The 13267-nt window shown below is 36.2% G+C and overlaps 1 protein-coding gene across 1 annotated transcript in view; it reads right to left on the bottom strand.

The window, feature by feature from the left end:
* The window catches only part of LOC122813192 (G-protein coupled receptor 54-like), a 709644-nt gene that overhangs the window by 115957 nt on the left and 580420 nt on the right, over positions 1-13267 (bottom strand). Inside the window, exon 3 of the mRNA XM_044085368.1 lies at positions 10119-10254. Coding sequence (XP_043941303.1) covers positions 10119-10254 — 136 coding nt within the window. The remainder of the gene's footprint in view (positions 1-10118; positions 10255-13267) is intronic.

Raw genomic sequence — 13267 nt, 5'->3', positions numbered from 1 at the left:
GAGTTATGCTGTTCATAGGCAAGTACTAGGCTAGCTACCGTTGTAGGCCATTTAAAGCCTAGCCATTTTGCCTGTCAAAGGTGAGATTCAAGCAGTCTTAACTGTGCTGCTCAGGTATCATTTGTAAGTGAACACCAAGAAACAGCCTCCCTTGTGTATATAACACAGGCTGCAGGACATCCACACTCTGGTAAAGAAAATTAGATTGTGATGTTTCATCTTGCTGATTCCAGGCCTGTAGTCATCCCCAAAGGCAAACAGATGTACTTGCAGTGAAGAATTAATTTGTGTAAGAAGGGAACCAACCATGTTCTATGAATGAATGAATTTTGCCCAAGGGGTCCATCATGATTTTGCAAATAATTCATTAAAATAAATTCTGGATCCCCCAGAGAGTGGACATAAAATTCAAAACAGTTTGACCAGTGCTCATTGAAGAAGAATTACTCTTAAAAATTCACTTCTGCTAACCCAAAGTTCTAGATATAAAATAACTTTATTTGGACTTAACAAACACTATTTTACCCAATTATGATAGAAATAAAACTACTGTAAGTGATAATTTTGTTCCTTTCTTGCCTTATTGATCTTGTACAGCACATTGGATTACTGTATGCTCATTAAGTTATATTTGTTTATTTTTAATAATGTAATAATTTTTTTGTATTTTTATACAGCCTCAATCTGGAGCATGATAGCTTTTTGAATTCTTACCTTAATTTGAACCTGGAACAATAGGTTTGGAAAGAGGGAAATAAATGCTGAGGCAACTTGATTTACTTCTATAGCCCAGTTACTTAGACGTTAATATAAACATCTGTGTTCTTGCGTATTTGCTCTGTCTGAGCCCATTGCTCTATTGGAAGTGCAAATTATGAAAATTTGAGTGCTGACACTTGAAAAATATATCTCCAATTTGAACAAATCAGCTAATTTTAAGACTTGCTGTTAAACATTTAAACAAGTTTTGCACAGCACTTTCGATATGAAGGGACAGAGCCTTCTAAACACTGCAAGTTATGAATACTAATTCCAAGAACACTATACCTCAACATATTGGTAATAATACAAATATACTTTAGTCTTAACATTGGTATATATTCTTCCTATTCATGCTTAAATTCTCACTTTTCTGTGGATTGCAGTTACAGTCCACAGACATTCACTGGGCACCCCTGCAGCCCTCCCAGTAATTAATTAAAAAAAAGAGAGAGTTAATTTTAGCAAAATAGGTACTGACATGTTATAGAAAAGTGAAGAATATGCAAATAAGTATGCACATGTAAATAATCTGATTTGGTATTAAATGTTAAGTATCCAAAAGTCTTATAAAAAAGGAGGAATGTCTTTATTAGGGTTGTGTACTGAACACAGCGTTACTTAAACCTGAGAAGTATACTAACTTGTTGCTGCCCACCTTTCCTTTTTATGATTTTTTGGGGAATTGGAGAGCTAGTCTAGCTTCTTTTTAATGACAATTGCTGCACTGGTTTTAGCTGAAATTGTGAGGCTAGAAATATGATCTTGTATTATTTTTGACAGACTTGTTCTACATTTAGGCAGTCAAAGTTCTGTAACAAGGCTGTGTCAGCTATGTTATTAATTAAATTTTTAGTGATTAAGTCTTTGCAGGAGTAGTTAAGCTCAGGGCATTTATTGTAATAACATTTACCATAATGTCATACAAAAACAAGGAAATGTAAGAATTAATAACCATTATGATGGCTAGTTATGCACGCAATAGTACAAGCCTTTATGTATGTCCCATGATGCCATTTTTTTAATCTTCTATAACATTTCAGAACTTCTGTGTACTTATAAAGGTTATAGGCTTTCAAAATAAGTATCAATGGTGCAAAAGGTAGCTCACACACTTTTATTACAGAAGGATATGGGTTCTCTTCCTATACTGGGTAGATCAATTGTTGAATTTGCAGTGCAGCATAAGGGGGCTGCTGCTCTCCTGAGTGTGCACTTCTTTGGATGAGGTATCAAACCAAGGCCCCATCTGCTTGAGTTGGTGGTAGCTCAGGTGGATGTAAAAGACTTTATGGCACCTACTGAAAAGAGAAAGTTTCATTCCCTGATGCTCTGGCCAAATTTCACCTTGCAGTATAAATTTTAGATTTCACCTGAAAAGAGGCTACTAACCTAGTGGGACTAAGCGGATCAACAATAGATAAATAAATAAAATAAAATAGTTGGGGAAGATCACGCAGATGGTCTTTATTGTCTAATGCATTGACCTGAGGGGTAGTGTCTATGTTTTTGTCTTTCTCAAGTTCTAGCAGGCTGAATTTTTTACTTAAATAACTGAAGCTTGAAATATCTGTCTGTAGATATTTTATGTTGAGACTATTCATAGGACTTTTTATTTCTCCTTTTAGACTGTAAGCAGCGGTGGGAACATTACACTGGCAAATGCTCTCTACTTGTACTGCAGGAAATTTCCCCATGTGGGTTACTTTCCTGCATCTTTGTAAACAAAACCTGAGCATATTTAGCAGAACTGTTTGGTTGATAGGAGGGTATTTTTAAAAAGTACGTGTGGAGTCTGCATGTCCTCCCCGTGGTCGTATGACGTTTAAAGACATGCAGGTAGGTGCATGCATGAATGGGTGTGCCTTCTTTGAAGGTTGGGCATCGGGCTGGCAACTCGGCACTGTAAAATCCACTGCCAATCATTAGCGGACCAGAGTTCCGCTGTGGCAAGCCCTAACCAGGAAAAGCCGAAAGACCGTAGGTAACAGAAGGAAAGTTAGAGCTGCTTCAGAAATTTGCAAAAAAAGAATAGTTTTCACATTGCTATTTTATTATGAATGTGGCAGGTTATTTGAAATGTGCAGACTCCTTGTTATTAAAAGAAAATGACCTTAGTTTTTGTGAAATGCTTTGCTTACTTAATAATTTAGGTGCCAAGTCATTTAACAGTTTGATTTAGGATCCATGAAGAAGAATGGTTTGTCCTCATTGACAGTTGAGAGCAAAAGTATGTTTTTAATCTGCAAAATGTTAAACCTTTAATGTAACTGGTTTAGGGTCTTGTGTATCCTTTGAGACTGGTTTAGCATTCTATGTGCTCTTACTTTGACGAGGAATACTTGCAGAGTAATGTTAAGTGCCTTTGAAAGATTGTCAGTGAGAAATATATATCATATTATTAGCTGTACTCCTCTCTAAAACCTAAAGATGAAAATGGCTTCTTTGTCTGTTTTCTGTTTCTTCCAGTCTTTCTTGTACTTGTGAAACTTTCTGCTAATAAAAGATGGACGGTTTGGTTGTCCTGTATATTGGTTGGCTGTATGTTCAGCTCTAACAACATAAAATTTTCTTATCTGTCCAATTTTCAATTGCTACTTTGTGTTCAGCTGTGACAGTCTTTATTTTTGAGGTGTGGTCTAATATGTTCAACACAAGAAAAGTTACATTTATCCAGTTTTGCTTTTAAGCAATTGTCATTATTTTCCAGGTCTGATGGCAAGTTAACACTTTACTTAGACACTCCCTCATGAGTAGGATGATTTATCTTCTGTGGAGAATTTTTTTGGAAAAATCCTGCTAAAATAATTTCTTAAATAACAAGGTTAACACACTGATTTTTCAAAAAATGCTGTTTTATTTTTATCTCTTTTATCAAATTTATGTTTTCTTTCTTTTTTAATCTGAGAAAGTCATTTTTCATGGATTGGGATAATTGTTTGATGTTCTGAGATTCATTAGTGGAGTTCATTAAGACTGAAACCGAATAACTGAAAATGCAGACTTAACACTAAGTCTGAGATTGCCACCCCCCCCCCCCCCCGTATATTCTATTTTCTCCATGATATGGTGGTCTTGGAGCTGGCATTTATAAACTGAGGGGTGGCTTTCCCACCTGAACAAACACCTGTAAAGGAGAAAAGCAATGTTCAACAGTCAGTGTTTTCTTCATTTAAAGCATTTTTTCATCTTTACGCTGTTATCTCAGCACTGGCTGACTCCATCCTTACTATTTACTCGACTTATTCTCACGTTGTTGGCCTTCACAGTCAGTGATCCCTGTAGCGTTGTATTTGGAATGCAGTTGCAGTATATTACTAAAACATACATAGCAGTACATATAACAGTCATGGCTGAAAGGACAAAAACACTTTTAGTAAGTTTACATTGATGTATAGGACGTCTGATCTAGTTTTAAAAAGTTTTATTTTTCTGACCAACTCATAGACTATATGTTTTAAATATACAGTGGGGCTAGGGCCCTTATTCTGATATTTGGTGCAACTTCTAAATGCTTTGTCTTAACAACAGGAAACAGAACAGTGCATTGTCTCCACATTAGTTTGCTTTATATATGCTTTGACTTTTGAAAGTTGTTTAATGATTTAATGTATGGGCACGGTTGTCTACTTTAATCTTCTGTCCACTGAAGTGAGGGTATCTGTCCTGTACGTCCATGGGTTACTCTGTGATCCTTCTTCATAGAGGTGCTGCACCACTGCTTACGTCCAGATCTTGCCCTAAATTTTCCTCTGTCCAGGGAGCAAGATGAGTAGTTTTATAAGAGATGGTAGTAGCATGATTGATTCAGGAAAACTGGCAGAGTTAATTCCAAGATGTTGGGACATGCTACCTTATAGGGTTTTGTCTAGATGCAAGTTAAGGACACCTTCTTAATTCATTTCTTGAGATGAACTAGTAGTACAAACTCATACTGATGTGTGTATGAAAATAAAATAGTGCTACTTCTGAAGTGCAAAGAGAGCTATAAAGGATAGAATAGGCTTATTCTCATTAAAACCAAAAAATGCAGGTAAAATATATTTGCACTGAGATCAAATTATGGCTCAGTTGTTGTAAGAGCCAGACAGTGGAGTACGGGGGCAGGTGGCTTAGAGTGGAGTGACCATCCTAATGGAAGGGAGATGGAGGTTCTGAATTGCTCCACTGTGGTCATAAGACCAGAAGGCATGAATATGGCCGTGATGGTGGCTCTCAGGCTGACTGTTTGTAGAAGCACATACATGTCATGGAAAGAGCATGGAACTTCCCAGTAGTGAAATAAGTGGCCTTAGCCATGTCATGGCCATGTAAAAAACCCTCCCCATTGGCTTCTGTTATTGAATCTCACCTAAGAATGAAGTACTGATCAATAACAATGATTAACAGTCAGCAGGCAGCAGGGAGAAAAAATGAATTTGTTCCTGCAGAGTTTATATTTTGCCCAGTCATTTCAGATTGAGCTCTCTTATTCCTAACTAAAATTTAAGTTAGTAAGTTTATATGTTGTGTACCACCAGTAAGGCCATATGGCAGTCTGGTAATGATGACTCCAAGATTTCTGGGTCAAACACTTTGAAGCTTGTAAAAGAATGGATTCAGAGTTTTACTTGATATAATAAATGACACAGGATGTCTAAGGTTTCAGATTTAGGTCTTTAAAACATAGAAAAAAAAACATCTGTTAGCTCACATGTGGATTCTGATAAAGCAGCTATTTTGGCCTGCATTAGTTTATATCAAATAACTGAAATTCAGAAGGAATGTTTGCCCAGGTAAATACTAATGTTCTAGGTTTAGAATTATTTCACTGTTAATTTTCTAAGCACCATCGCAACACAAACACGAAACAAATGAAAACCAAATTAAATAAAACAAAATGGAATGCTACTTGTGCATTTCCCATGCTTAAAACAGGACCTGAATTAAGTTGTACAATATAAATTATCTAATCAAGATGAAAATGTTAAACTATTTTAAATGACTTTAGTGTATTAAACTCAATCATTAAAACATTAATCATCACCATTATGAAAAAATGTTCATCAATTCTGACATCCATTGCACATCCCATCAGATGCATTTACTGTTGCTGGGTAGAGGCATGGGGGTTATAGAAGGACTGCACCTGATGACTGCCTATATGATGACCCCTCCTGAATGATCCTCACTCTCAGAGCTATGGGAGTAAATGGACCAATTGATTAGAAGGGGCTGATGTCTGACAGGCAGTGGGGACAAAGGAAAACAAAACAAAAAAAAACTTCCATCATAACGCACAGTTTTAGCTTTGTTGAAATAACAGAGTACACTAACTGAGGAAAACATTAAAAAACTACTGAAATAACTACAAGCTGCAAACATATGGACAATTATTAACTAGGTTTATATTCCGTGTTCCAACTTAAAAATCCCAACAAGGAATATGGAAAACAGGACATGGGAGAACAGAAAAAGGTGTAAAAGTGAAAAGAATGAAATAAAGATGTGAAAAAAAGGACAGAGCAAAACTATAACGTAACTTATTAACATTGCCTACAGGAATTGTTGGAGCCCACATTTTGGGTTTCATCATAATACAATGCCTCCTTTGTTCTATGTGATTGCATAACCTTTATCAACATGTAACCAACTGGTCCTAGACTCAATATATGGAGGCCAGCATAAAAGGGCTTTGTTCTCCTGTTCTCGTCTATATAACTCTTAACTCTATTTGTTAAATCTGGTCGACTATATATTGACAATCAAGACTGGAGTGATAATGGCACTTCAAACACCACATAATTGCTTTCTTGGCAGAATGGAGATGAAGTAGGAGAAATAGGGCGTCATAAGACATGGAGGTAACTGTTATAGGATGGTTAAAAAGGACAGTGTAAGTTAAATGACTGCCCCTTATACAGCTGCAAGTGCTACCAAAATTCCAAAGCTTTCGATAATTATGGAAACATGCATATCTGAGTCCATGGACCCATCTTGGCATATCCAGCAGACATCTGGAGTATATGGAAGTGGAAATATTCCTGCCAAATCTACATAACTAAGGAATGAATGGTGATAAACCTTCCAAGCAAAAAAGTGCTACACATATGGCAAAGGGGGGCTTTTCAGAATTTGCTAAACTCTTTGCTACTTAGTAACTCACCTCCCTTGCCCTGGTATAATGCAGGTACCTCAAAGCCTATATCTAGTGAATTCTGCAAAACATAACATACAGTTTTGACAAGTATTTAGCTAAGTTTGCTGTTTCCAAGCAAATGTAGACAACATACGCTAGAACTGAGGGGTAAACAAGCACAGTAGGTTCTAGTGTCTTGGACTTACCAAAGGGAAAGTGTGTGAGCTGGTATATTAAACAAGAATGGAGCACTGGTAGAAAAAAAAGTCAATACACTGCTTCAAAAGATATAGAAAAACATCCCAAAAAGATCTGGCAGACCAATCAAAGCCTGTGACAACACAAACATTAAAGGAGAAAGAAGGCCAGGGCTGTTGGTAAGACTTGTGTTTCATTTGTGGGGGAAAGCAGAAAGAAGAGAAAAGGAAAGGTATGTAGAAATAATCGATTTAAGGTTTCTTATAGAGCTTAATGCAAAGGCCCACAGCAATGAGCTATGCTAAGATAAAAATAAATGGGAACAGAATGGACCCACCAGATAAGTCAGTAAGCAATTAACCTGAAGAGGCAACTGAGAGGTGCTTTCAGAAATTGGCCATCAATACATCATGAAAAAGAGATGCTCAGGATCATCCAGTAGCCCAAAAAAAAAGGCAAGAATGTCTCTGCCCCATTTCCAAAGTAGCCCAGGTATAATCTAAAGATGAAGTGTCTATAGAGAAGTATCTTAAGGTAGAGTATTGTATTATTTAAGATTATCCTGAACCTTCAGTTCCAATTCTACCACAATGTTAGGTTTATACTAAGAACTGAATGAGAAGTATCCCTGGAGAGATCACTAGCTGTTAAGATGAAAGGCAGAGGATGCCTAACTTCTAGAAATGGGTATAAGATCAGGTGAACCACTATTCTGCATGGAAGGACTCTCACAGATGATATTCAGCAGACAGATATCTTGCCATTTGAATGTCACTGAGTGGTCAAAAGGTACACAGGACAGGTAGTTTCACAGAAGGAGCAGTAGATGATCTGTAGAAAGCACTAGTTGCTCACCACTATAATCTAGTTCAACCCTGGAGAAAGGAAAGACCTCCAATCACATGCTCAGGAAGCAGCCAATAGCTCAGTAACCAAATATGGATAACAACAACTTTGGCAGACCCCTCACTTGCTGATAAAAGTAGAATAAATGCATATACTATTCTGATCACTGCTGATGAGTCTGGATATAGAGAAGGTTTTGGGATGATTAAAATGCTGGAACCTGCAGATAGGTAGGGTCATTTAATGGACTCACATGCTTTTTCTGCTTCCAGCACCATTGCAGCTCAGTGATCTAGAAGGTTCTTACTAGATTCCATTCATTGACAATTTCTAAGGGGAGTCTTCCTTGCTATCTTATCTTTTAAAATCCAACTTGATCAAGATAAATGATGGCTTCTAGGTATGGCCTTGGTCAGACCACCCACACTAACATGAACAACTTGTAGTCAATGTTAAACTATGAGATTGGCTAATAGTTCTCAAGCAACCAGTTAGTTGCTAGGATTTAGAAATGGTGATATTAATTATTACGTCTGTGTGTGTGTGTGGGGGGGTCAAGAGACCTTGATCAGTGAATGGTTACACAGTCTCAATACATTACCCACATTTAGAACAAAAAGATGACTGCATACCTAGCCTAGTAGTCCCTTTACTCCAGGTACCATATTGGGTTTTACTTAAATATACACACAATCTATTTATTTATTTTATACATTTTTGACTGCAGTGATCTGACTGGGTCTAATTGTCCCTTTTCATCTGAAGTCTTGTGAGATAAAAATCCAATACAGACTTAGATAATAACAAGTATAACATAATAAATAATATCATAAAATGCAATAAGATATATATATATATATATATATATATATATATATATATATATATATATATATATATATATATATCACACAGATATCAAACAGGACATAGTGGACATGTTATAAACATAATAGACATATAGTGATAGTTTGTTCCAGAAGTGGGAGATAGATAGGGATATGAATCTATCATGCCAAAGTGTCTTATTTATTTATTTGCATATGTAATGATGTGAGGTATTGCCGGCTATGTCAGAAGTAGGTTAGTGTATGTGTAACATATGCCAGCACAGCTAGTTGGAATTTTGTAAAGAATTATATGTCATTTGTATATCAAACAGATTTGTACAGATGTGTGTGTTGAAAATGTATTTGTAAAGCTTCTTGTGTTAAAATATACCAACAGTGTGTCCTGCTGGACAGAAAAAGAAATATACATGTATTATTGTAACTGCTTGGAGCAGGGACACGAAGCACTGGTTTCACAGAGAGAGTGGTGAAGAACTTGGCTTGGACACTTGGCTGAGGACTCAACACTACAGCTGTGCCAATGGGGAGTCTTACTGGGGATTTGGAGGGAGACAGAGAGAGAAATCCAGACCCCAGACTGAGTGTGTTCTCTGTGTGCTCTTAAGCGAAATTGTACTTGGTGCAGAGAGCTACATCTGGAAATACTGGGTGTATCCACTTTTGTTCTTTGAACATCTTTCTCAGTGTCAGTGTTGAGGATTCAGGCTCGTGATTACTAGCCCAGAGTGGGGATGTTATAGCATATATAGATTTAGCTCTTTTAATTGGATATTTGAAGAGCCATTTGTTCTGTAAAGGAAGAGGAAGTCAAGGAGAGTTGAACTTTTATGGTTTGAAAGGCTAAACACAGATTTCCCATGGAGGAGTCTATATGGGATGAGTACAGAGAGATTATTGTCATTCTGTCCGGATACCTGAGGGTCTTCAAGTCCCTGATCTTTACAATTAGGAATCTTTGAAGTCTTTCAAGCTAATAGTTATGTTTAAATAAATACGTCAATACGTATATTGTATCTTCTTTACTGTGATCTACCTTTTCTTTTTTTACTTTATTTACTTCTAGCACTTGATCAAAAGTTTTCATATATTCATTGTACCTTTAAATTTTCCTTTTCAAATTAATCACTTTTTATTGTCCCCATTTTCCCTTTTTGCCTTTTTCTCATCTGTGATCACTCCACAACTTTTACTCACCATTAACTGATAAAATAATGCAAAAGAGGAAAATAATTCCACAATCCATTTCCATTCATCCACTAAGTTAGTTTTGTAGAGAATATATTTCAGTTAATTCTGTAGAACATATTTTTGGCCAGTCTTTTCACTACCATGATAAAATGTCTTACCGATCCAGATACAGATGCTCACAATCATTGCGACTCTTGGAGTCCGATGGCGCAGAGATTTCAATGGGTACACAGTGGCATAGCAACGGTCAGCACTCATAGCTGTTAATGTAATACAGGTTGCCTGCACAGTCACCTAGAAAATGAATTAAAAAAAAAAAATTGTTACCACCTACATATGGTTTCTTGTTACATACCACTTATAATGTGGGGTGAATTGGTTCCTCAGAGAAGCTTATATTATTTTTATTACTATAATTGTTATGGCTAGGAAGAAATATAAAAAGTCTGGCAGAAAATCCTCAGCATGCCCTTCTATAATACAATCCCAAAGCAAAACATTCTTATTATGAATACAGTGTAAAGTGCCAAAACTGTAGAAGAAACAGTCCGAAGTGTTGTCAAAGGCTTTATTCAATTCTCCACAGAAAACTCAATTTTAAACACGTCCCATGAAAGCCATTAACCAAACTGCGTTTTCGTCCCAACAAAGTGACTTCATCAGATTACCAGTAAATCCATCATTAAACTTTTAAATGCTCATTAAATACAAAACAACCAATCACATACAGTCCTCTATTAAACAATTACTTTAAAAAAACAGTACCTAACTTATTCATTAAGTTGCATGGTAAATGCTGTGTTATAAATAACAAAATTTTATTCGAGGTTAAATAAACTAAAAATATACGAATGTATATTTGTTCTAAACACCTTTAGGTTAATATATAAAACCTCATGAAGTGGTTATTTAAATAAATTGTTATTATTAATAAAAAAACTTAAATAGTTTAAAATGTGAATAGTTAAAAATAAGGATAGCCTGCTATAACTGAACTCCTCCTCCTGAGTCAAGAAATGATTTGCAAAAACTCGCTTGAAATTATCCACAAGTCATTCTGCTTGGTATTTCCAAATTTCCCTCATGCCCAGGCCTTTGGCTTGGCAACTACAGCAGCTGCTACCTTCCTGGCTTGTTAATACACATCAGTCAGATTCAGGGAGCCCCATAATAACATTGAACAGAAGGCTTTTTCTTAATTTGACAATTTCCCTCACCACTGGTGTCCACAGTAGGTCCTATGGTTACAGCAATGACAAGCAATGACCACCTTTTGATCCATTTTTCTGGCTGCTGCCTTATTTACTGAGATCTTGAACAAGAACAAGCATCAGACTCTATGTCTCTGACCTCTCTATCTGGTAGTGGAGTACATATATATATATATATATATATATATATATATATATATATATATATATATATATATATGTGTGTGTGTGTGTATACATGTAAAACTGCAAATAACTGCACAGCAAGATATATGTTTGATATCAAGTGAGTGGATAAATGCATAAATAACCACCCAGAAATGTATCTCAACTCACTGATGTGAGAACCATACAGTGCAATCCATTGCAGCCCCTCTGTCCACTCAACGTCTTAGTCCAAGAACCAGAAACAAAGATTCAAAAATCAGAAACAATTTTTAAATATTTCTCTTATATACTTGGAAAGTTGTTAGAATAACAAGATTTGAATTAGCAAGCATTTTCTGAGGGAAGTAAAGTCTGAAACTCGATAACCATTTGAAGGCTCAGGACCTATTATGCTGAGTCCCAAGATATGGAGACAAATAGCTGGAAATCTTGACTTATATATACTATGTCCATAATTACCATTTCTCAGAATATTCCCTTTACTCCAAGGTATGGATTGTATGATGGTATGATTGTGATCTTTGTCTCTGATTCTTAATTTAAGAGATTTGGAAAGCATGAGGTTGCAATGGGTTGCACTCTATTACAGCCTTGATCTAAAATAGACTTCTAGGTTACTATTTATGTATCTGTTCATTCAGTTGATCACAAGAAAACATCCAAGATGTACACAGTCATACAAAGGGCAGCAACTGATGGACACATCTGTGTGCATGTGTGTGTATACGTGTGTGTGCATGTCTTTGTGTGTGGGGAGGTCTGTTTGTGTCCATAAAAAATACTTGGTGCATGAATGGAAGAGGAGATATGGTGTAAAGGCAAGAATCAATTGTAGTAAATAGAAGCATTGTCATATGAGCCATGCTTTTCAGGTATGATCATTGGTTTCCTTGTATTGGTGACTGTTGACAGTGTGTTTATTAGTTGGTTGTAAATAAACTGGACAAAATGAAGCCTAAGAATTTGTTGTTAATATTTTGTGTGTTGCGTTGTTAATGAGATGTTTCTTGGTGTGCAAGTATCAAGTCCTTCAGTTTTTGTTTGTCTACTGTTTGACTGTGGCTGCGTCACTTCACCTGACATTACCTCTTGGACTTCCTCCTGGAAAGGAACACTTGCAACCAGTGGGCTGTCCTAGGATGCTAGCAAAGAGTTGCTCATTGTTCTTTGAATCCCTGCACCATTCACATAACCAGTAATTAATGCTTCACTGTATGCTATTTGATTACAAATCCCAGCAGGTATTTTTGTGTTTAATGGCATGGTAGATGTATTTTCAATAAATATGAGTTTCAAGGAATGAAGAATTTACTATTGATCATACAGTGTGTTTTCAATGTGAAAGTTTATTTTATTTGTTTAGCAAATGGCTGTTAGTGTTGTTGTTGCAGCATTTTCAATACAATGGGGGGAATTCAGTAAAACCTACAAGATTTTATTTTGTGTATGCATCGTGGCACTATGCGTACATGAGCATGCACATTTTTAGATTCAGTAAGTGCTGCTTAGCAGTGTGCATGCACACAAACAGGGAAAATGCTGAAGAATGCAAATTACATCATAAATAAGTGAGTTTTATGCAAATGTGGCAGGTTGAGCAATCTAAAAAGCAGAAAGGCATCTGTGTAGACTCCGTGTCAGTGTCCATAGTGCATGTGGAATTTTTCCATATACAGGAGTCTACACAGACAGAAGGGGATATAAAACTCCGGAAATATGACGTACCTCCCCTGAAAATGTTATACCACATACAGATATGTGCAAAACTAATATTGTGGATGTCAGAAAGAGGAAAGGAATAAGTTAAATTAATAATATATATTTTTAATAATCTTGGCTTGTTTGTGCTGTGCGCAACAGTGTGCAAACATGCTTAACAGAAAAATAAAATAAAAAAAAAAAAAAAAAAGAGAAAAAGAAAGCATTTT

This window comes from Protopterus annectens, chromosome 10.part0, assembly GCF_019279795.1.
Source record: "Protopterus annectens isolate FY-2018-M chromosome 10.part0, PAN1.0, whole genome shotgun sequence".
NCBI lineage: Eukaryota > Metazoa > Chordata > Ceratodontiformes > Protopteridae > Protopterus > Protopterus annectens.
This window is presented reverse-complemented; position numbering and strand designations above follow the sequence as displayed.